At 40.4% G+C, this 26169-nt stretch overlaps 1 protein-coding gene across 9 annotated transcripts in view; it reads right to left on the bottom strand.

The window, feature by feature from the left end:
- DOCK10 (dedicator of cytokinesis 10) overlaps positions 1-26169 on the bottom strand; it is a 314615-nt gene that overhangs the window by 203704 nt on the left and 84742 nt on the right. The window contains exon 1 of one of the 9 annotated variants that reach the window (XM_004610789.3): positions 3233-4659. The exons of the other annotated variants lie outside the window; for them this stretch is intronic. Within the exon in view, the coding sequence (XP_004610846.2) occupies positions 3233-3337 (105 nt within the window). The 5' untranslated portion in view covers positions 3338-4659. Of the gene's footprint in view, positions 1-3232; positions 4660-26169 lie in introns of those variants that run through there. 9 annotated transcript variants of the gene reach the window in all.

Here is a 26169-nt window from a genome sequence, read left to right on the forward strand (position 1 = left end):
CCTCAACCCCCGGCAGCAACCAGCTCGATTAAATTCAAAATTGTTACTATGTAGTAGCTCTGTCACAGAGAAAGACTTCCAAGAGGACACTGTCTCCTCCAGTCCACATGCTTCAATCAATGAAAAGGCAGCCTTACTGCAATTCTATCTCCCTCCCTTATCCTTGGAAATGGATATATTTCAGTTGGCTTTAGTAGTACTATATATCACTTAATGCATTTTTGTTTTCTTTGGCGGGGGTGCAAACCAGGCAGTACCCTGGCTCTATAATCAAGAATCACTTTTTGGGGATCATCATGGAGTGTTGGAGATCAAACCCGTGTTGGCCACATGCAAGGCAAGCTTCTGCTATACCCTATCTGCTATACCGTATCTGTTATACGTTCACTCTGGCCCACTACTTAATACTTTTTGCAGCATCCATATGAGGTTCACTGTGCAGCTGATCAAAGTAAATTCCAAAAATCAATGTTAAGACTGGTCAGGTAACATTATGAGCATTTTATGGAAGAGGACACTTAAGCTCAGAGCGATTTAAATATCCTGTCCAAGGTCATAGAGCGGGTTGTACAGGGAGAGAGAGGGAGAGAGAGAGTCAGTCAGATAGAATAACCCTTAGCACTCTAATTATATGCTTCACTTTCTTAGATTCTCTCTCTCTTTTTTTTCCCCAAAAATGAAAACCACATCCTAGGATAATACTCAGGGATGAATTAAACAATTCCCTCCTCAACTGAAAGGACAACCTGTGAAAGCAGATATGCCTGTCTTACAAAGACCCAAAGCAGGCAACAGTAGCAGAAAAATCCCTGGTGTCTAACAAAGAAGATCGCTAATCACTGTATGAATGATCTTAATTAAATGTGAATACATAGCTTCTGAACGCTGTGGGGAAACACTCCCTCCACTGGCAGCTTTCCCCATAGTTCCCAGTAGCAATACCTTCAAATTCAATTAAGATAATTCAAAGAGTGATTAGCTTCATTATATGGAGAGACACTGGGCACTGTTCTGTTGCCAACGTGTTTGTGTGGCCTGTGTAAGATAGACATGTTCTCTTGTTTGCTGTCTCTTTGTGGCAGACCTAAGAATTTAATCTTAGTGTAACACGACTCAAAGGACTTCTAAAGTTCCACTGAGAGCATGGCAGCAGGGAACGATGCGGTTTTATTGGGTGGGTATTTAGGATGCAGAGACCCTATGGTGTTCAGGGCTTGCTCCTGCTCATGTGCTCAGGGGTCACCCATGACGGTGCTCCGAGGACCCTCTGCAGCATCTGGGACTGGATTGAGGTCAGCCACATGTAAGTGACCTCTGTACTATCATCTGTCTGGCTTCCAATGATGTTGTTTGAACTAGTACAGAGATTAACATAATGTCAAACCAGTTTTTCAACTAAAGTCTTGTAAAGGCTCTTATTCAACTCATGAGACTCTTAGGCCGCTAATCATCAAACAGAACTAGGCATTTACTTTGGACCACGTCAAAAGCGGTAACCAAGACGGAGAGCCCCGTACTCTGCATTTTCCAGTCCTGTAGCATTGAGTGGGAAAGACTTAGCTAGACCTCATGAAACTAAGTTCAGGCACTCATTTACCTGGATTCCAAAATGAGAACCTGCATTCCTGAGAGGCTGAGCTGGAGTCTAACCAACACGGTGTCAATTCTATGAGCCAGACCTTTGGAAAATTGCATTACCACTGATATTTAATTGGTCTGGAGTGATAGTACAGTGGGTAGGGCTTTTGCCTTTTACACAGCCAACCTGGGTTTGATCCCTGGCATCCCATGTGGTCCCCCGAGAACTGCCAGGTGTAATTCCTGAGTGCAGAGCCAGGAGTAAACCCAGAACACCCAAAAGCAAAACAAAACCAAAGAAAACAAAATAATCCCAATGATATAAAATGACCACCATATAGATCATAAACAGAGAAACCCATGACCATTTAACATGTAGTAGTCTCTTTTTTTGTGGTTGCTTACTTGGGGACCACACCCAGTGCCACTCCCGTTTGCCAAACATGAGCCCCAACTCTGAGCCATCTCTCTGACCGAAAATGTGTTATATTCTTATGCCCAAATTAGTTTTACAAATGACAAGGGCAAAATGACACTTCACTATGATCATTAGATGGATATTCACAAATCATCATATTATCATACATATGCTGTTAGAAAAAGGTTTCTACAAACACACACACACATACACACACTGCACATTTTATACATAATTTCCTATAAGTCAGCCCTGTAGCTAAAGTGTTCACATGAACACAAACATTCTTTATCCCTGTGGCAGTGGTCCTTAACTGGGGGGGTCACTTTACTGACCCCGGGGCCATTCCACATTGTTTGTAGACATTTTTGTCGCAGCAGAAAGAGTGTGTCATACAGCCAGGGAGGCCACTAACATCATACCTTGCACAGGACAGCCCAACAAAAGAAAGAAGTTGTGACCCCAGATGACAAGAGTGCTGAGGACGAGCAGCCCTGTCCCGAAGGCAGCGAGCAACACGAACTACCCTGGAAAGCAAACAGTCCTGTAAAAAAAACTGGTCCCCAGGATGGCTGCTGTGGTGGCTTCTCAGAGAACCGGGAGACCTCACACACATGTATCACTTGAATCACAGTGACAGCAGAGCCTGATACTCAACCGCTGGTAGTTCTAACACAGGGGATGCAACAATTCTATAATAAATGCTTCCGGAGCTCTTAGTTTGCTTGCAAACTATAAGGCAGAAACAATTTGAACACTAAAGAAAAAATATTTTAATCTTTAAAACATCAATATCTACTCCCTTCCTTAGCTCACTTAATCAAATATGCACTTCCTTCCTCTTGCATAGCTTGGCTTTTTTTTTAAAGAATTTTGAAATAATGAGTGGCACATGATAAAAATAGAACAGTTAATTTTCTTAAACACACAGCTCTTTGCAAGCCATCAGTTAAGGGCTCAGCTGAGGCCACTGTAAGATTTTTCTTTCAAAAGAAAAGAATTAGTCAAGCAGTATCTTAGCCAGCAAAATCCTTCGTCACATAAAGTGATGTAAGGAATTTAAAATAATGGTGTGAGTAATAGAGTAATAGAAGCCATTGAAGAACCACATTGAATATCCTGGTTCATCGAGGACTTTGTCAAGAGTCCATGTTGGAAAATAACTCCAGAGCAAACCTTAAGTTTTAAGACACAGAAGGAAAGAGGGAAAGCAGACATGGACACCGGGATACCTACAGAACTAAATCTGTGGATTTCTTCTTTATTCACTCTCCTCATTGTCCATCTCTTCTTCCGAAATTCACTGGGTTCCCTTTTGAAAACCTTTCCCCGGAAGCTCATTGTGTCGCTGGTACTGAAGTGACAAAATATTTTAGAATATTCAGTTTCATTAAATGTCGTCCCCGAAAGCTTCACCAGGCTGAGCAAATCTTTCTTCTCGTGTGGAAAAGAGAAACTATATGAATATAACTCAACTGAACGGAAACCACATGACCGCTTCCTGTTACTACCTAGCAGCTGTTCTGATACCTTATTTTTATTTTTTTATTTTTTAAATTTATATTTATTTTTCTTTCTAAGAAGGGTAAAACCCGTCTTACAATCCTTCATACAATCCTTCTTTCTCTCTAATTTTGGGTATTATGATTTGCAATACAGATACTAAGAGGTTACGGTGTTTAGTCCTTGGTCTACTTTCAGCACACATCGCCCATCCAGGGAGAACCCTCCAACCATCATTTACTTTGTGGTTCTTTCTCCGTCCCAACTGCCTTTTCCCCCAATGCATGGGGCCAGCTTCCAAACCATGGTGTGGTCCTCCTGGCCCTTATCTCTACTGTCCTTAGGTGCTAGTCTCATATGATGCTACTTTATATTCCACAAATGAGCACAATCATTCTATGTCTGTCTCTCTTTCTGACTAATTTCACTTAGCATGATGCTCTCCATGTCCATCCACTTATATGCAAATTTCATGATAACAGCTGCATAGTATTCCACTGTGTACATGTACCAGAGTTTCTTCAGCCAGTCATCTGTTCTTGGGCACTCGGATTTTTTTCCAAATTCTGGCTATTGTAAACTGTGCATATAGACCTTCAGAGAGACTTTAGTACATATATTCTACCACCTGCCTTAAAGAACACAGACCGACTGCAGATATTTAGGAAAATTGCTCATGGCCCCAAAAACCTGTCATTGTCACTGTCATCCTGTTGCTCATCGATTTGCTCAAGGGGGCACCAGTAATGTCTCTCTTGTGAGACTTGTTGTTATCATTTTTGGCATATTGAATACTCCATGGGTAGCTTGCCAGGCTCTGCCATGTGGACGGGATGTTCTCGGTAGCTTGCTGGGCTCTCTGAGAGGAATCGAACCTGGATTGGCTGCGTGCAAGGCAAATGCTCTACTATCACTCCAGCCCCACAAACCATTTGATAAAAAAATAATCTAAAAAGGCTAGAGGGCTGTTACAAAGGGTAAAGCATTTGCATTCCACGAGGCCACCCAGAGTTTGGCTCTCAGCACTGAGACGGCCCACTGCTCACCAGCAGTGATGACTGCTGAGCATGAGTCAGGAATAGGCACTGAGCATCCTGGGAAGGCATGAGATTGGGTTTCAACAAATGCAATTCTCATTGCATATTTGAAGAAACTATCATCAGAGATTTTTTCAATTTAACTATTTTGATTTCTTTTTTTAAATACCTTTAATACTTTTTTTCAGTGATAGTATAAGAATCCAATTCTGGGACACCTGGTTTGCCAAGGTAAGAATATGTTTCTATATTTTAAAAGTTTAAAATGATATTTTTGAATGTTTTTTAATTGTGGACTTGTTTCATAATCTAATAAAAACTATGAATTTAATGGGCAGAAAAAATTATTGACTATCCAGAAAATATGCTGCATGACAAGGCTGGGGTGTGTGGTCACAAATGCCAAAGAGCATCCCTGGGCCCTCTCGGTCCTGCTGCCCTGCATCTCTCGCTTACGGTGTCAAAAGACAAGAATCTTTCCTTTTAAGGAAACACTTGATCTCTTGGGCAGCATTTAAACAACTTCTCTTTCGAATATTTGCATATAGTCTCTCCTCTATTCCTCTTTAGCTACCACAATATATATATATATATTTTATCCTGGAGTCCCTCCCACTCCTCAACTTCTGCAATATGAGCATGAGTCATTTGTCTCCCTGCTTAGCTGTGGATTGCATCTCCTTTAAATAGTGTCAGAAAAAGATGTGATCCAGCTGTGAACAGAGCTGCTATGTAGACATAACTTTCTTTCTTTCTTTCTTTCTTTCTTTCTTTCTTTCTTTCTTTCTTTCTTTCTTTCTTTCTTTCTTTCTTTCTTTCTTTCTTTCTTTCTTTCTTTCTTTCTTTCTTTCTTTCTCTTTCCTCCTTCCTTCCTTCCTTCCTTCCTTCCTTCCTTCCTTCCTTCCTTCCTTCCTTCCTTCCTTCCTTCCGTCTTTCTTTCTTTCTTTCTTTCTTTCTTTCTTTCTTTCTTTCTTTCTTTCTTTCTTTCTTTCTTTCTTTCTTTCTTTCTTTCTTTCTTTCTTTCTTTCTTTCTCTTTCTTTATTTCTTCCTTTTCCTCCTTCCCTCCTTCTTTTCTTTCTTTCTTTCTTTCTTTCTTTCTTTCTTTCTTTCTTTCTTTCTTTCTTTCTTTCTTTCTTTCTTTCTTTCTTTCTTACTTTTTTCTCCTTCCTTCCTACCCTCCCTTCCTCCCTCCCTCCTTTCTCTTTCTTTCTTTCTTTCTTTCTTTCTTTCTTTCTTTCTTTCTTTCTTTCTTTCTTTCTTTCTTTCTTTCTTTCTTTCTTTCTTTCTTTCTTCCTCCCCTCCCTTCCTCCCTCCCTCCTTTCTCTCTCTTTCTTTCTTTCTCTCCTTCCTTCCTTCCTTCCTTCCTTCCTTCCTTCCTTCCTTCCTTCCTTCCTTCCTTCCTTCCTTCTTTCTTTCTTTCTTTCTTTCTTTCTTTCTTTCTTTCTTTCTTTCTTTCTTTCTTTCTTTCTTTCTTTCTTTCTTTCTTTCTTTCTTTCCACACCAGGCAGTGCGTATGGACTATACTCCTGGTTCTGAGCTCACAGGTCACTCCTGATCGTGCTCAGGGCACCAAGTGCAGTGCCAGGGATCAAAGGGTGCAAGGAAAGTGCTTTGTCCCACCAAACTGTCTCTCCAGCCTCATGCTGATGTAACTGGGGTGACTGCAAAGGAAGAGACAGTGTCAGGAACAGAAGCTCCATGGGGAGGGCATGCTGGGGCCTCTACTGGATTCTTCCTTGAGTTAAGACCAACTTTGTCTCTCCACATTTCTGAATACCTTACACCATTCCAAGAAATTCATTTTCTGTTTAATTTCAGAAATATTTTTCCAACAAAAGTTTAACTAGGACAATGGGCAACGGTGGACAATAAAGAGAAATTGGAGACTAGTTGGCTCAACCACCAAGAGTCACAGCCAAGTTCATTAGGGAAGAAATATGATGCCCACCAAAGATTAGAATTTATTAGGTACTATACTCAAGATATTGCCAGGTTTCATGAAAAATATGTCATGTTTAGCCTGGTAGAGGAGTTCATGCAAGTGTGAAGAAGTGTGCGAAAGGTTTAGAATTAAGATATAGCCATAAGACAAGTTGAATAATAAAGAAAAGTCTATGATACACGGGAGTGGAGTAAAAGATGCTTGGAAAAAGAGGAGTGGAGCATAGAGAAGCACACAATAATATAGAAAAATCTGTAGTTAACTTAGGTTCGAATCCTGGTTCTACCACTTCTTAGTTGTGTATGCTTCAACCCATCACACACCCCTGCCAGTTCTCAGATTTCTCATATGTAAAATGGGGATGACACAGTGACCACACCAGAATTGCTATGAAGATAAAATATATTTATCCTCATGGCTCAGAATCAGCTTCTAGATGTTGCCTGCAGCCTCTCCTCATAGTTCATGTCTATCTATGCCAGGAACAATAAGACTAAAGCATCCTTACACATTGGATATTTCCCTTTTGCTTTTCTGACCTCTCCTAAACATTCATGTGGTTGAATCTCTCCACTCCAACTAGAGAAAAATCTTGACTACAGTGTTATGATTAGCACGGTCCCGCCCAGGCAATGGGGAATAAATTCCATATTGTAAAGCAAGCTGGTAAATGATCTTAATTGGTATTCAGAGTGGTGGGAGTGATAGAACAGGGAGTTAAAATATCTGCTTTGCACGCGGTTAATGCCAGTTCAATCATGGCACTGTATATGGTGTCTCAAGTGTGACCACAAGTGACCCCTAAGCACAGAGCCAGGGATAGTCCTTGGGTATAATATAAGACTATTGGGTATGGCCCCACATCCTCTCAAAAATCTGAACCCTAACCAATTTACATCCACAAAATCCATAGCTTAAGTCGAATGTTTACTTATTTAACTAGAATCCTGGAGAGAAAGGGAGGATATCTTTAGAAAACTGTTTACCCAAAGGCTGCATCCTTGGCTATAATGTACCTTTTTTGTGTGTGTTGATCATTTTTTCCTTTTTTCTTTTGTTTTATTTTTTTGGGCCATACCCAGAGGTGCTCAGGGGATACTCCCAACTCTGCACTCAGAAATTTCTCCTGTTGGGGCTTGGGGGACAGTATGGGATGCCAGGGATCAAACCCAGATATGCCAAGTGCAAGGCAAATACCCTATCTGCTGGTACCTTCATTTTGGCCCATTTTAAAATCAATTTAACATGAAATATAGACAGAGAAAAAGGTACAAATGAGGACAATAGTTAGCCTTTGAAAGTTTTTAGACTAAACAGTGTGGTTAAATGCAGGTTGCAGTAGGTAGGGTTAAGAGGTAAGTGAGAGGAAACAGAAATGTGACCGATAAATTGCATTCTGCAAAAAAAAAAATGGCATAAAGGGCTAAAATGTGGGTCACAGAAAGAGAAAGTATTCTTTGCATATATGAGACCCTATTTTGGTCACTGCTAATAAACAAAATGAAATTAGGGAAAGAGAACAGAACCAAATAGACAAATTTGAAATGTGAATGGTGGTGAAGTAATCAAAGACATAAATCCAGAGAACAAAGGCAATTAGCTAAAAGGAACTAACTATGAAAAAGTCCTCCATATATTTGCTATAGTTGAGCCATATATAAACAGGCTACACAACCAGCAAATGACATTTTTTGATGAATCTAAGAAGCCAGAGGGTCAAACCATGGCATTTTGGTGGTGGTGGTTTAGGGACCATATCTGGTAGCACTCAGGGCTTACTTCTCACTCTGCCCTAGGGCACTCCTTGCAGAACTCAGGGTATCATATGGGCTTCCAGGGATCAAACTCAGGTCAGTCACATGCAAGGCAAGGACCCTGCCTGCCTAGGCTCCCAAAACATGGGCTTCCTTGATAATATATCTGAACCAACTGATTAACATTACCCCAAAAGTACCTTAGAACTGCGGAGTGATGGAAGACTTCATGGTTAAGATTTAGCTAGACACAATGTCATCCTTGGACCCACAAAGCTAATTTGAGCGACTTCCTATTTATTTGTTTTTGTTTATTTCTTTACCATACTCTCAATTCATCTTTTTTTATTCCAATGTATTCGACCTGTTGACTCTGCTTGGCACTTGCAGTGATAGTTGCTTTGTTGTCAGAGAACGAGAACGTTTGAGATAAATGATTCTGCTTTCTCTTGCAGTTTTGATGGCTTTGTCATTGTTAATGGTTTGTTTGATGCACAGTGATTTCTGATAGGAAAGCATAGCGCTGGTCCACGGGACATTTTCAAGTTCATCTGTGTCCCCCTTCTCAGTAGAAGCAAAGCTCAAGCTTAGCAGTTACTTCCTCCTTTACTGTCTCCTCTTCTGAGTCTGACCCCAGGCAGAAGTGACCTTCGAGCCAGTATCACTAAGGTCCACTACTTCCTACTACAAAGGTCAGAGTTGAACTGCTCTGAATACTTTGGGGAGAGCCTTATATATCTCAGGGGAAGTTGAGATGAATACAGCAAAAATCTGTTAGTTCCCAGCACAGGATTTTCAGTGAGTATGATCTGCAAATATCACAGTTTTTTTCCTGCCAGCTAGACTTGAAACCAAATAGTTGTAGCATAAAATATTTAGGAATTTCATAGAAAAGAGAGTGCTATGGAATCTGAATAGTACTGAAGGAGAAGGGAGATGAGTCAAAAGTAGAAATACTGCAGTTGTGTATATGTGGGTGGGAAGTGTGATATATGTGTTTCAGTTGTGTTTGTGTAAACAAATGTAAACTTTGTTGCATGAAAATTGTTGACAGTGGAGCTTGAGAGAGAGCTTAGTGGGCTGAATGCATACACACAGTTGGCATGCAGGAAACCTTGCTTGAATTCTAGATACTGCATGGTCCCCAGAGCACTGTCAGGGGTGACCCCTGAAGACATAATTTGGAGTAGGCCAGAGCACTAGATGTGGCCCAAACAAACACACACATGAGAGAGAGAGAAAGAGAGAGAGAGAGGGAGATTCGTAGGAATATGCACAGACATGCACAAAAATAATTATTTTTTTTGACTTTTTGGTCACACCCAGAGATACTCAGGGGTTACTCCTGGCTCTGGACTCAGGAATTACTCCTGGCGGTGCCTGAGGGGACTAAATGGGATGCCAGGGATCAGACATGGGTCAACCTTGTGCAAGACAAATGCCCCACCCACTGTACTATTATTGTGGCTTCAAAATAAAATAATTTGTATATTTCCATTTTCAGTCATTCAAGCAGGCATTCAATTGCAGCAATATTTGTGTATGTCTCTAAATCTAAGTTGGTCTCAGGATGTAAGAACTCTCATTTTGGATTTGATGAGCTTATGTAGTGAGTGAAATACTCATTTCTTTATGAAAGGAAATAATCTCAGCTAAGAATCTCACAGTGATCAGTAAAGGGTTATATTTTCTTTTCAGCTGTACCCTGTACAACTGTATACCGAACTCCAAACAGAAAAAAACACTCCACCAAAATATACCAATGTATTTTGGTATATTTTGCAAATGTATTTGAAAAATATGCAAATATACCAATGTATCCTACCAATGTATTTCTTAATGCAGCATTTAGGAAAGAAGCAATGTTGATGTAGTGTTCACCTTTTTCTCAATTTTATGATGAGGATTGAGGTATTTTGTCACTATTTTTACGGCTTAGGTTCTCCAAAGCATTCAACTATGTTTAATAAGTCAGCTTAAATTTAGTCTGGTGCAAAGTGGGAACCATGCAAGAGGCAAGCAATCATTCTTAGGAAACACAGCTTAACTTATACCCCCTCTCTATGAGTCTCAGACCCACAGCCTACCAACATTACAAATACAGCAGCAAAAATACCACAGCTGTTATGTGGATTTCTAAGCTGTATTTCATACACCTAAATACATTATTTTTCACTTTTAAATTGCTAGAGCTCTTTAAAAAGTCATGCAGCTAACACTTTACCTAGAATATAGTGTTCTGTTCTCATCAAAAAACAATCAAGTCCTAAACAACATATTTCTCACTGGATTATTACTGCCATTTCAAAAAAGACTAAAAGCCATTTTTTCACAAATTATCAGGTAAATGCATTCAAATTTAGCCTCCCAGAAATAGGAATAGAGTATGTTTGAATCAATACTATTATCTTTGAAAATATAAGCACTATTGCCCATCCCTTTTCTGTAGAGACTTAGCATTCTCTCTGCTTCCTGGCTTGAATTCTAAGCCAGCTTCCCACAGCCGGCACAATTAACTAGAGACTGCTGTTACTTCTTTACAAAGAAAACAAGCACCTAAAATTGCCCTTCTGTGGTCATTCCAATTGGTAATTACCTTGCTTTCAATACAAATTTCACCCACGGTTTAATAATTACCCTGAAATTTATAGTCTATACCAATTTTATGGAGAAGCCAAGGTCTTTTGAATTTTGAAAATTTAATGGAAAAATGTTCATTGTATAACATCGGCATGATGTGTTTTTATTCTTGGGGCCATCTTCTTGTAGCAGAAACACACATCTTTACAAAGAGAGTAATAAGACACTCATACCTAATTTTGATGATGAAGTAAATTGTCATATAAAAGCAACTATTCAGATTAACAATGTTTTTGTTCACGGGTCAGTTCATTGGTTTAGCTGCAATCTCTGTAAACAGGCTCCACACAAAATCTTGCCTAAGTGGTGTTACAATGCATTCATCTTTCAAGGCTTCCACCAGGAGGAGAATGCTTAATATAGCACTTGGATGTAAGCATTTGATGCCTTGCTTTGTGAAAGCTGGAAATAGTTAACTGGTTTTGACATTTTAATCAAGGGCATCTTTGTGTTTTGTAGAAAATTCTTGTATTTTATTTATTTAGTTGTGTGCACTGGAGTAAAATCCTTGACCTTTTGAAGTATAGCAGCTCAAGGGCCTCAACTGAAGGACAAATAAACCTCTTTCTTTCTGTCCTGCACTTCAGTTAGTGACCAAGGACTAAAACAACATGGAAATAGGACGTAGATAGCTCTGGGAATCACACCAGAACCTGCTCAATCTAGTATTTGAGGCCTGAGCACAATGGAGGAGCGGCTTTGAGTTACTTTCAAGATTTTCCCAAGTGGTTCCATCCATTTCTGGTATGGTGCCAGGTATCAGTTAAAGACAAGGGATGAAGACAGGGGACCCAATCACAGTTTGCATAGGGAGTGGTACACTGTAAAATAGTCTAGAGAAACACCAGCACCAGATGCCAGCAGAATGTGTGAAATGCAGAATAAGAGTCAAGAAGATGAAGTCTACATCATTATATAGGCAAAGACCTGAGTTAGAGCCTCATTAAGGATGAACTTTCAAAGTCATCTTTCTACACAGCCAAGAACCAATGTTCACAGACCAGGCTACATTACTAGGATCCTGGGAGGGAGAGGGTTAAAAGTGTAGGTCCTAGGGTATTATTTATGACACCAGGAGGTCTAATAGAGGACCCTAGGAATCATGTTTTATAACAGGCTCCTGAATAACTGATCCAAAGATGACTAATCCAAAGCCAGGCAGACCACAATTTGAAAAATGCTGATTCACACATACGCTAGCTCACCAGAGAGTTTTCTTTGACTGAAATTATGCTATAATTCCCTCCAAGGAACCACTTCCCAGTGCAAATTATTCCTCAGATTATACTCACCTTCCATGGGAAAAAACAAATAGTCTCTGTGTCTGATGTAAACTCAACCAAGCAGATCTAAGGAGGAAGCTACATCGCCTGAACTATTTAAGGGACAGGGTCTACGGAGAAACCCAGCAGTGAAGCCTTCCGTGAGAAAGTGCTACTCAAGCTGCTCTACAGAACAGAGCTCACAAATGGTGTTGGGAGAGGTGGAGGGGGGCAGGGGTAGGTGGAGGGGGCCCTAAGGTAATGGTGAAGGGAAGCCGACATGCTGATAGAGTGTGGGGGAATAATAAATGCATGAAACCCTATCACAAACAATGTTATAAATCACGGTGCCTCAAAAACATTTGAAAGAAAAAAAATGAGCATCAGATCATACCCAGCTGCCTGTCTGTTTGTCTCCTATAAGTATTGCACGGCTGTTCCTCTTCATTGGCTGCTGCTCTGTTAGGGCCTCTGCAACGCTGGGCATGCTTGCTGTCTCTCTGAGTTATTGTCAGCCTCAGATTTCCTCAAGCACGGCACCTTTGATATTGGGGGCTGATGATCCCTTGTGGTGGGGAGGGTCCTGTCCAGTAGAAGACGTTTAGCAATGCCCCAATCTCTATCTACCACGTGCCAGTACAGCCTCTAAACAGCCCTCTGACAGGATAACAATCACTGTCTTCAGAATTTGCCAACTGTCCTCTTGAAAGTGGAGGATGAAGGGAGGAAGGAAAAGTCACTCTACCTGGAAAATCACCGATATTTGCCTTAATTAGTTTCTGACGATAGCTTTCAGCCCCAGCTGTCTCCTGGAAAAGGGAGTTTGAGTGTTTTTGCTCAGACTGGGGTTAGCTCTATCTGAAATTTGACCACTTCGATCACCATTGGCTTAGAATTAGCTCAGGGCTACTAGCCTTCATGTAAGTCCCTTTCTCACTTCTCCATATGCCTCAGAATTCCAGTACAGGAACTGATCTCTATATCAGGGATTCTGTTTTGGGGTTGATAGGTCCCATTTACCAACAAGCTACCACCTACTTAGAAACGGTCAAAGGTGTGTTATCATGTATATTAAATCACTTTCCTTGGGAGACTCAAGAAACAAGCTGGTGATCTAGGCTCCTGGAAGGGAGAGGGTTAAAAGTGTAAGTCTTGGGGCTGGAGTGATATTACAGTGGATAGGGCATTGGCTCTACACTTGGCCAACCCGGGTTCGATTCCCAGCATCTCATATGGTCCCCCAAGCACCACCAGGAGTGATTCCTGAGTGCAGATCCCAGGAGTCAGTCCTGAGCATCACCGGGTGTGATCCAAAAAGCCAAAAAAAAAAAAAAGAAGTGTAAGTCTTCGGGTATTTATGCCACCAGGAAATCTGATAGGGGGCCCTAGGAATCAAATTTTATAACCTGCTAATCCAATAAATGACTAATACAAAGATGATCCACAGGCTAATCCAAAACTCCAAAGAAAAAGATGAGGACAGAAGTAATGGTGAGAAGGATAAAGTGGGGAGTACAATGTTGATGTCGTGGGGAAGATCAGTGACCTGTGCTGGACTCTGTGGACCTGCCATTGACCCCTGGCCTTCTCATTTACTTGCCGGGTGTGGCAGGACAAGTTAGCCAATTTTTCTGAACTTGAGTTTCCTCTGCTGGGAAATGAAGATAATCAGAGTGTCTGCCTTATTCAGGGCCATGAAGTCTCACAGGAGAATATCTGAAAAGTCTTTTGCACAGTTGAATTAATCAAATGCCCGGGGAATAGTACCATAAGTTTGATTAGGAAGTAAGCTGTGAAGGAGACCATCTTAAGTAGAAACAAGGCAATGTGCTTGTTGGGCAAGTGGATGGCTGTCAGTGCATGGAGCATCAGGAGGTGGGGTGTGGGTGGGGACAGGGGCATTCACTGCTTGGGAAGGGGCAAAGGAAAAGGACACTTTAGCTGAGGGGAGTGGCCGGAGAGGCTCGAGGCTTGGGTGTGGATGTCTCCATCAAAGAGCTCCACCTTCCAGCACACGCTCCTTCCACAACTGACCTCTGTGTGCCCGCTGTGCTCTGCAATACCAGCTACGTCATTTTTAAATCCCCACGGCACACAACTACAAAAGCTCCCAATTATCTTATTTCTGTCATCTCCCTTCATCCCCCACAAAAGACCCAAATATCCAGGATGCTAAGAAAGCCAAGATTTATCTATGCCTTTGCATCTTTCCTGGTTAGTTTTTCATCTAAGCAGGGCTGTGTCATCCCCCGGCAACGCACAGTTGTGATCTTTATGGCCGAGCTATGCTGGGTCTCCTCCTGGCAGGTGGCAAATACCAGCATTCTAATTACCAACGTGATATTGTGAACAGGAGAAAAGGGCATGTCTCTAACTCTGCTGTCTTCTCCCTTTTCACAGCTACCCAAGGCCATGGCAGGTATTAAAGTACACTGACACTGAGATATTCCATCTGACTTTGCACTCATTCAAGAGTGCCGTGGATTGCAAAAAGATCTATTACCTAGATTATATCACACCATCTTTGGCAGCCTTGAAACTTGGCATTCCTCTTGCTTTGGTTGGCATTCGGGGGCATCTTTTCAGAACCCAGTTTTAAATTTGTGTTCACTTTTTTTTAAATCTGTGTCAGTGTGTATATGATCATTGAATGGACACTGCCATTTCATCAATCGTTCTCAAAAGAGCAATAGAATAGTAGTTATGGGGCTGTTAAAAAAATCAGGCACCCACGGATGCCTTGTTTAACTCTGGGCAAAACAGGGACCTCTCTCAACAGTTCTGACTGACTTTTTCATCCCTGATATTTTGAAATAAAAGTCCTCCAGGTGAGAGGCTGATGGCTGGGATGAGAAAATAAGTTTTCTGTAATACATTTTAACCCAGGTTCCAATTGGAGAAAAAAGCAATCTGTAATCAAGAAGCCTCTTTCTCTCTACCTGGTGCAGATGGTGTGTTCAAAAAAGATTCTTCTTACCTCCATGCTAGTTTCATTACATAAGAAAACAGCTGTGCCTTCTCACAACATGATATCACTCTTGACATGGTATGCAAACAGAGAATTTGAAAAGATAGAGGAATCTCTTGCTCTCCCACTCATTTCCCCAAATTATTGTTTAGTCTACAGTTACAGTTGCCTTGAGTGTAGCACAATACAGAAGCCTTGACTGGGAAAGAGTCCTGATAAAATGCCCGATCAATTCTGTCCTGCTCTGATTTTTGAAGTGATTCCATGTACCCCCTGCCAACTTGAATTTCTGAATAAAAGTCTGGGCTTTAAATTCATTATGAGACAAGGACAGAGCAAATATAAGTGTGATACTTACTGTCCTCTCGCTAATAAAATATTGATCTATTTTGTGGGGGACACCATCTTTACCACCTTCCAAAACACATCAGACAAAGACTCCGACACAACCCTTGGGTCAAGTTCCTCCTATCCAAATTTGGCCGGGGCATGAAATACTAATGTTATGACCAGGATTGGCCTGGACTCCTCTACTGTAATTCCTGGGTCCTGGTCCTTTGTGTGCTGACAGGGTTGCTATTGGCTTCTCCATCCTTCAATCCAAAGGGCAACCTGAATATGTTTTCTTTGTTCCTCTTAGGATATAGTTAAGGCTCATTCCTGCTTCTAAGAATCTAATGTTTGCAGTCATTTGTTGACTTTGTGAACGGGTAGATACTGTGCTAAATATTTGTGATCATCAAAAGATGAAATAGCCTCTCTTGCCTTTATAGAACTTAGAGGAGATGTTTTGGCAAGTGCTGGGAGTATCCATAACCCAACAAATTAATATCTAATTTTCCTCCAAATACTTTTTTAAGCCCTAAAAACCAGTGAAGCAACCAACCAAAAGAAAAGCTTGGTGGTTTTCCTTTCCCATCATATTCCCAGCCACTTCATCATCATGGTGAACAACACTGTCATTTGCTTTGGTGATAAAGTTGGGGACCAGATACTGTTTTTCAGCATCCAATGTGCCTCATTTGCATAATGACCTCACCATCAAATTATAATAATCACGTTTTCTTTCTATCAGTGTTTTCACTGAAGAATTTCTCCTTTCTGAAGCCAGGTCTGTCAAGTTATGTTCCACTCAGAAGTCTCAGTCACATCCTCCTGGTCAGTATTTGTATTTTCCAAACTCTGCTTTGGAGTGTCATAATTTGTGAGTCAGTGTTCCTGATAAGAGATATTCCATGCCAAAATAAATGAACAACAACGGACTCAGCAAAGCTAATCTGGCCTCACTGAAGAACTTGGAGCCTTAAATTTTCAGTGTGTGATGGAATTACATATCAGATCTTAGTTCCTATTCTTGTTCTGACACAGAAGGTTATTTTCACCCAACACCCATTTTCCTGGGTCACACTGTCAAGAAAATGTTTTTTTGCAGCAGTCGTAGGTAATGAGATACGTGGAAAGACAATTCTGAATATTAAAAAATATAATAAAAATAAACCAACAATGACACCTACAGGTTGAGAAGAATTACAGGAGTTTATAGGGGTCGGAGGCAGGGAAGTGTCTGAATCAGCTCAAACTCCAGCTGCACTGCTGCTGGACTAGTGCAGAGACCACACTTTGGGGACTGACTGATTGTGCCCACGATCTCTGCAGCTCTTCCGGTCTCTGTCCTCTTCGTTTCCAGGTGACAACATCAGCCATGTCAGTCATCTCCTCAGAACAACCCATAACAGTCTAATCCAGAGATTTGTGTATACCAGTTAGAGGAATACAGCACTTACACAACTACTTAAAACGATTGGACTCCACGAAAAGTAGCATCTATTTAGGGATGTGACCCTGGGTTAATTGGGCTCCTGTCACACCCCAGTCTAGAAGGATAAGGCAGAGACTGGTTTTTATACTGATTGAGTGAGCACTCAAGAAACACTTTTAAGCTTTGAAAAGAATTAATAACTTAGGGCCAGAGCGATAGTATAGTAGGTAGGGCATTTGCCTTGCATGCAGCTGACCAGGGTTCAATCCCCAACATCCCATATGGTCCCCTAAGCACCGCCGGGAGTAATTCCTGAGTGCAGAGCCAGGAGTACCCCTGAGCATTGCTGAGTATGACAAAAAAAATAAAGAACTAATGACTTTGTGAAGGTGAGTACGGAATATCTGGATCCTTCCTTGATCCCCACCCTCAATCTCTCTCTCTCAGTATCTGGGAGCATTTCTGGTCTTGTTTATAAGCAGATATTTGAAAGGAAATGCTTGGTCTTCATGCATTTGGAACCACATCTCCTGTTTGCATTATGTTGCTGAAAATCAAATTAAGTGTGAGGTATTTATTACCACATTCCCCTTTTATTGTTTTAGAATCCAGAAGGGGGAGTCTGATTTGCTATTATTCAATTATACCTGTGGAAATATTTTTGAACCAGAAACTAGAGGGCACATTTCTCAAAGTCAAACTATAATCTTCTGCCTGAGTTTACATTAACATATAAATCATTTTCCATTATATTGGTCAAACACGGTGTAACCCATCAGAGGCAGTGCCATTCTCACTGGCTCCTTGAAGTTGGAACCTTGATGCAAATTTCTAATTTGTAAAACTCTAATGCAAAACTTTGAGAAAGAGAACAGTCTAGCATCTAATGACCCAACAGAGTGTGGTTATCTACCAGTAGTGTTTAAAACTATTTGAATGAGTTTTTAGCACTTGAAAAATATGACTATTGTCCTTGCAGGAGAAGATTCAGGTACAGACAGACACAAGATACAGGAGAAGATTGAACAAAATACAGAGAAATAGCTTTGTCAAGCCAAGGAGGGAAGCCTTGGAAGAAAATAAGCCTCCTGACAATTGGATCTTGGACAAAGTCCTTTAGATTGTGAGAAAATTAATATATGTTCTGTTTAGATTTTTTTTTAAAGAAAATATTTTGTGTAAAAGCCTTGTTTCTCTTTAAAACTGGAAGATTGACACTTTCTCATATGGAAACTACTGCCAAATAGAGCAATACCCTGTGGGCCGGCTCAGGCCTTCTCTCGGTAGCTGTGCTCCCAACCACTGTCAATCACATCTTTGTCTAGTTTGCTTCATGTGTTCCCTGCAAAGTCTGTGGTCTTCGGACTTTGCAACTCTAGACTTAAAGTCCCATTTAAGGTCATGGGTTCCAAGGACTGGGAATTTGCTCTAAGGCTTATTGGATTTGAATGGTCCTTATACATAAAATTATTTATTTTGTAATTGAATCACTGTGAGATACACAGTTACAAAGTTGTTCATGAATGGGTTTCAGTCATACAATGCTCCAACACCCTGCAACACCCATGCCTTCACCAGTGTACATTTCCTTTCACCAACATCCCCAGTTATTCTCCCAACCCCCAACACCTGTCTGTCTATGGCAGGCAATTTTCTTCTCTCTCTCTCTCTCTCTCTCTCTCTCTCTCTCTCTCTCTCTCTTTCTCTCTCTCTTTTTGGGAATCAGCTTGCAATACAGATTCTTAAAGGTTATCAAGCATAGCCATTTACCTACTTTCAACACTCAGCTCTTATCCAGAGTAATCATTTCCCAACTATCATTGTTATAGTGATCCCTTATCTATCCTAACTATCCTCCACTCCACACATACTTGTGGCTAGCTTCCAACCATGGGCCAGTTCTCCTGGCCCCTGTCTTTTGTCCGTAAGTCATTTATTTCTGATTGGTTTTCAAATGAAAATAATGTGTCCATATGTTGAACAGAGTGATGATTCTGCTTCTATTCCATTCCTTCCAAATCAGAGATCCCTCCCTGAATGTATGGGACAAGAATACATACATATACATTTGCATATATAATGTACATATTCATTGATTAAGCCAACAAAACACTCTACTACACTTAATTTCTTCTTTCATCTTTCATTTTTCATAATAAAAATCATTTGCTGTGGTGTCAGCTTATGTGAGAAATCAGGGTGCCAATGAATGGTTCTGTACTTCTTCATATAAGTGACAAGATCACAGTAAAATATATAAACAGTCTTACTTATGTTAAAGAATATATAACCATTGATTTTTAAATAATAATGCACTGTGGCACTGTCCTCCCATTGTTCATCGATTTGCTCGAGCAAGCACCAGAAACGTCTACATTGTGAGACTTGTTACTGTTTTTGGCATATCAAATATGCCACAGGGAGCTTGTCAGACTCTGCTGTGTGGGCGGGATACTTGTGGTAGCTTGCCGGGCTCTCCGAGAGGAACGGAGGAATGGAACCTGGGTCAGCCATGTGCAAGGCAAACTCCCTACCTGCTGTGCTATTGCTCCAGTCCTCTGTCTCTCTTGGAAAACCCAGCAAGCTATCAAGCGTGTCCCACCCACAGGACAGAGCCTGGCAAGCTACCCATGGTGTATTCAATATGCCAAAAAAAGTAACAAGTCTCACAATGGAGACTTTACTGGTGCCCGCTCGAGCAAACTGATAAACAATAGGATGACAGTGCAGTAAATAATAATATTATATTGAATATAAAAGAAGGGAGTAAGCATCCTTATGAAGTGTTATTATGATATTTAATTATTAATATACACACTGAAAATGATTTTTCACATGTACTTTTAGAGTACATGAACAGGTAAGAAACTCAGGATTTGAGTTGATCATTCCCTCCAATAAAATAAGATGTTAGATTCAAAATAATCTTAAAGACACTGACAACACTAAAATCCTGTTAGGGTATGAGAACAGAATCATGGAAGCTTGACAAATGTTTTTGTTTATTGTTTACTTTCAGACACTAAGCAAATACTACCCTCTTTTCTTCATATTCGGTCCCTGATTAGTAATAACTATTAAGACCACAGTCTTTTAAATCATTTTATAATGTCATGGTACTGTTCCAGAAGGTCTATGGCTGCATTTTTATTTTGTGCTCTGAAGAGGATTCTGTTATATGTCAGGGTGTCTCATGACTCTACCAATGTATTGACAGTTCTAATAATGTCAGAGACGAGTTTAGTGAGAGCCCTACCCCAGACTTATCCCAAAGTTTCCCGCCAAAGCAGCAATAGCATTTTCTTGGCTTTTCTTCCACACACACACATGGTCCACGGTCATAGTTTCCTTATTGGGATGGCAGGGATCTGGCAAGGAGTCACTCCTCATGGCCCTGACCCAGTCTCCCAGCTGAAAACCTTTCTGGCCTCTCTGTTATGAACAATAAACCACACAACTTTAAATCATCCTATGAGTATAATCGAATTTGATGCCAAGACTTTGTTTTGCTGACATCTTTCATATTGAATGAAGATGCTCAGCATTTATTCTCCCTATTCCATGAGTCAGTTGGATTGCATACTATTTTATGCCTTCTCTAAGAAAAAGCGCGCATAAAAAGGGAAAGAATCATAAAAAAGATGAAGAATATCCGTAGAAATGTAGCATTGTCCCCAGCCTTTCTTAGATTGATTTAAACATATAATTGAAAACTTGGACTTATTTATTAAAATGAAATAAAAAAGGGAAAATCTTTATTTCAAAACACCAGTAAGAACCATATGAATAAGACCATCTGAATAAGAGAAGGGGAGTAGTCTACAATTAATTTCTGAGAGTATATACTATAGATTAACGTGTATCCCTCCCCAAGTTAATTTGATTTATTACTAACAGCAATTAGAAAATTCCCAAGCTTGGACTTAACCCTCTCCCTATAAAATTAATAAGGTTGGCTTTCCATGTGAAAAGCACAAATCACCCATAAATGGATTATTTCAAGAAAGAACTATTTAGCCCTGGGAGGTATTTAGTGCTTCTTATTCCATAATCTATGTGCTTCTTAATCATTGGGAGGCAAAAGTTAATGCATATATAATCTCAGGGAGATAAAACAGTATCTACATTTATGTCAAAGCAAGGAAAGCAGGATGTGGGAGTTTAATAAAGAAAGGAGGCACCAAAGGAGCGTGTGTGGCTGGTGTGAGATTTATCTGAACGAGCTTCAGGGACATAAAGAAAGACCACTGGACTTGAATCGTCATGACTTCATGATTTGATCTCAAATTCAAAAAGCTTTTTCCTGCATTTTATATTTTATCCAAAATATCTCAATTTTTATTTGAGAAGGGACCTATCATGCAGGAAGGGGAGATTAAGTTTTTCCCTAGACAATAGCAAATTCTTGAAATATGTTATTTCACTCAATGTTGTCTTTTTTATGCTGTGGCAAAGAAAGAGTTCTATTTCAGAGAGGAGCACTGTTTATGGAGCATTGCAGAATCTCCCCACGTCTGTGAATCTCCTCTGAGCACTACATTTTCCTCCCACATGAGCAAGATCAGTCCATTGTCCTGTCTCAATTGTCACATGTTTCTCCCTCTCTCTTTCTCCTCCCCCCCCCTTGTGTGTGTGTGTGTGTGTGTGTGTGTGTGTGTGTGATGCACCCTGTATCCTTATGGATCCTTATGGGAGTGTCTTACATCCTGAACTACTGGGAATGACTCTGCCATTGTGACCTAACCTAGAATTACTAGGTTTTCAAATGAATTAATGACAGAATGAATACAAAATGCTATTTAACATTAGGAGTCTTCAGGACCTTTATTTACAAGTGTGGGGATGCTTTTGTGACCAGAAATAAAATGCAAACATTTAACCTTGTGTATATAAATCCGCCTGTGTTAAAATTGGTTTTGTTATGCAGCATTTTGCATAGTCATCATTTCCAAGCACTTCTTGAAGACCCATGATGAGGATTTACTTGGTGAGGATTTACTTGGAAATGTGCTTAGGTGCATGTAATAAAAAATATGCCATGAAATTTAAATTAGAAAAACCCTTTAAATGATGAGCTGCTATAACAATAAGCATTATTTCACAACCAAGCAAAATTAATGTGCCACTTACTTTCTCAATGCAAATGATTCTTCAACATAACTTTATCTTTAAATAAAATTGCTTTGAAACATATACCACCTGATTCACCAATAATTCTTCCTTGCGAGCTTAAAGAAGAAACTAATAATAAGGGACCAGGAATATAACCATGATTTTCTCATAGGTTTAAATCTTGGGCTTTACTGCTGGGAATATATCCCAGAGAGGCAAAAAAGTACAATCGAAACAACATCTGCACATGTATGTTCATCGCAGCACTGTTTACAATAGCCAGAATCTGGAAAAAACCCGAATGCCCCAGAACGGATGACTGGTTGAGGAAACTTTGGTACATCTATACAATGGAATACTATGCAGCTGTTAGAAAAAAGGAGGTCAAGAATTTTGTAGTCAAGTGGATGGGCATGAAAAGTTTCATGCTGAGTGAAATGAGTCAGAAAGAGAGAGACAGACATAGAAAGATTGCACTCATCTATGGTATATAGAATAACAGAGTGGGAGACTAACACCCAAGAACTGTAGAAATAAGTACCAGGAGGTTGACTCCATGGCTTCGAGGCTGGCCTCACGTTCCGGGGAAAGGTCAACTCAGAGAAGCGATCACCAACTACATTGTAGTCGAAGGCCATGTGGGGGAAGGGAGTTGCGGGCTGAATGAGGGCTAGAGACTGAGCACAGCGGCCACTCAACACCTTTATTGCAAACCACAACAGCTAATTAGAGAGAGAAAACAGAAGGGAATGCCTTGCCACAGTGGCAGGGTGGGGTGGGGGGGAGATGGGATTGGGGAGGGTGGGAGGGACACTGGGTTTACGGGTGGTGGAGAATGGGCACTGGTGAAGGGATGGGTTCCCAAACTTTGTATGAGGGAAGTAGAAGCACAAAAGTGTATAAATCTGTAACTGTACCCTCACGGTGATTCTCTAATTAAAAATAAATAAATTAAAAAAAAATAAAAATAAATAAATCTTGGGCTTTAGCTATTTTTAAGAGAGAATGATTACTGGTCTTGATTTAATTTGATCCTCAACCAAGTTCAAAAATCCCCTGTCAGCAACATGTTCTAAATAATGCAGATTTCTCCCTCTTGCTTTATTATCTCTCCTTTTTCCTTCTTTAAGGAAAAGATGAGTGGTGTTAGATGAAGCCTTACTTTATGGACACGTATGAACAGGAACAACGTGGAAACATGAAAGAAGAGTCAGAGGGCATCACTGCCAACTTCTACGCTGCCTGCTTTCTAGGGCGATGTGCACAGCAAAAGTGCTGCATCCTGAGAGTTTATGTCAATATCACTGCATCCGAGAAAAGCGAAACTTGCAGAAGACGGTAAGAACTCTTATCAATCACTCCTTTAATGTCTGACAAAATTGGTTTTCAGAAATATCAATGTTCTGGATTTGAGGATCTGTATTTTTTCCAAACTATAGACATATCGAAACTTTTAAGTATATAGAGTGAGAGGTTTAGATGTAGGTCCTCTACATGTCACAATGTGCAAAAATTTAAGGAGGCTACAAGAGCCCATATTTTATCTGTGTAGGAGATGGAGTGGAGCCTGACTTGCAAGACACGGTCAAGAAAATGTTTACCTACTGCATGTGTGGCCAAAGGCCCTGGTAGGCAAGCTTCCATGACAGAGGGCAAATTCACACGCATAGGTGCCCAGTTTCCCTTATTAATTTTTTGTCCACTGCTCTCATGGCCTACTAGGATTTTATATATAGTCTATAACCCCCCCACATCTTGTATGCATATTTTTCTTTTTGGGTCACAGCTGGTGATGCTCAGGGTCACTCCTGGCTCTGCATTCAGGAATTACTCTTGGCAGTGCTTAGGGTACCATATGGGATGCAGAGGATCAGATCCAGCACAGGTCAGCCATGTGCAAGGCAAATGCCCTACCCATTGTCCCACTGTTCCAGTCCTTGATATGCATTCTCGATCTGTATATCAAGAAGTCTCTCTCTAAATGTATACAATAGATATAACATCTTTCAATATAGATAGATAGATATACAGATATATATATATATATAGAGAGAGAGATGCCTTCACCAGTACACACACACACACACACACACACTGATGATATTTAAACCCAGGAATTCTGAGCAGCAAAGCAAGTATTTTATGGCTACGTTCCCAGCCCTTAGGCACATTTTTGTCTTCCTTATCCCCCACTTTAAACATCACAGTACTTTGTTCATGCTTCTCTATGGTAATGACCTTACTTATCTTTAGATCACATTCACTTAGTACAGGCCAAAACCTTTTTGCTATGGTATCTTCCTAGATCTAGAGATAATGGCTTAATTACCTTTTGATTCTTCAGAGAACTGATTTTCAGAAGTCTAAAATTATAGGTGTTCTGTGATGGTTAAGAACATAACTGCTTCTTAAAATCTTCCATGCTCTCCATTTAACTCTGCAGCCTAAAGCATGTTTCTTTTTAAGAATTCACTTGTAAACACAAACTAGTTTTCTTCCTTCTTAAAGAGGAAATTTGATTTGTTCTCATGATTCAAAACTTCATGATACAAAGTGTCTTAAAGGAAAAGAGAGAAAAGGGGAAAACAGCCACAGAGGTGGGCCAGGGGTGAGAGGGGAACTGGGGACATTCGTGGAGGGAAGGGGACACTGGTGAAGGGCTTGTGGATCCTTTTACACCTGAAACTCAATCATGAATAACTTTGTAACTTGGTAAAAAAGTACTTTTCTTCTCACAGGATATTTTCAGAGAAATACATGTCTATCCTGTCAAATGCTTCTTACTTTTCAAGAGCCATGTTTTAGGACTGAGTGAAATACTACTTTTGGAAATTGGGATATATTATTAATCATGCCGCTGCAGCTTCCAGTGAGGGTAATTACTTACTATCTATAGCAGATTTCAACTAATTGATTAACATCCCCTCATAAAAGCACAAGTGGGCACAACAGACTGTGTGACGCCTTCAGCTCTTTGGTAAAAACATCAAGTTCTCAGTCTATACCTCATCTCTCTTCCTCCAAATTTTTGTTTACAAAATCTCGGAAGACCTTGCATAGTCCCAATGCCTAAAACTGATGTGGGAGGCCAGGAAAGCCCCAGGAGGACCTAGTCCTCATCCTAACGCTCTTCTCTACCTTCACTATTCAGAAAGATCACCTTATCTGACAAAACCCCGGCGCCCTTGCACTGGCATCATAGGGTCTTCATGAGATTCCAGGCCTATGGCACTGGAATCACCCATGATGTTTTAAAGACACAAATGAGTGCTCACATGGTGTGTGATAAGATTGATTAGATTGAAGATCAAATTTCTACTTCCTTGCTACTGGAAGTTCCAGAATGTAATCCCCTTGATAACCGCATGGAAATGTTTATTTTCCTCCTGTTTTCTAGGAATCCTAAGAATGTATTTTCTCCTTTGGGATGTCAATTAGATGACTGTCTGATTCATGAATCACAGAACTCTTCACACAGCCTTGGAATCTGAATAGCTACCATACAGCAGGCCAGAGGCAGAGATGAATAATTCTCAATCTAAAGATGCCGAAAAATTGCCATGTCTGACCAGAACATAATGATTTTCTTTGGAACTAGATTAACATGGTTTATAGTCGATTATATTTTATTGATATCATAAACAAGCATGAGTAAATTTTCCATGTCATTTACCTTAAGGTTCTAAAGGCAGAAATCTCACCCTAAAATAGATATCCTGGTAAAAAGTAAAGGCTCATATTTAACCATATGTTATCTTTAAATTTGCTTCCCCCTCAAAATTTTAAGAACCTGAGAGGCTTCAGCTTGCTCTTCAAGTCTGTGTTCTCCCTTTATGCTGAGAGAGAAGGCAGTTGGGATAGAGAAGGAATCACTACGGCAGTGATAGTTGGAAACGATCACTTTGGATAAGAGCTGCGTACTGAAAGCATTACAAACACAGCAACCTCCATCTGTATGGGAAAACCATCATGCCCTAAAGGACACAGAGAGATAGAAAGAGAGAGAGTGCAAAAGAGAGAGCGTGAAAGAGAGAGAGCGAAAAAGAGAGAGAGAGAAGAAAAGTGGCTGCTATAGTGATAGAGCATTAAAACAGGCTGGGGGAGGGGAGGGGTGTGGTGGGAGGAAAACTAGGGACATTGGTGGTGGGAAATGTACACTGGTGGAGGGATGAGTGTTGGAACATTGTATGACTGA

This window comes from Sorex araneus, chromosome X (genome assembly GCF_027595985.1).
Source record: "Sorex araneus isolate mSorAra2 chromosome X, mSorAra2.pri, whole genome shotgun sequence".
Taxonomy (NCBI): domain Eukaryota; kingdom Metazoa; phylum Chordata; class Mammalia; order Eulipotyphla; family Soricidae; genus Sorex; species Sorex araneus.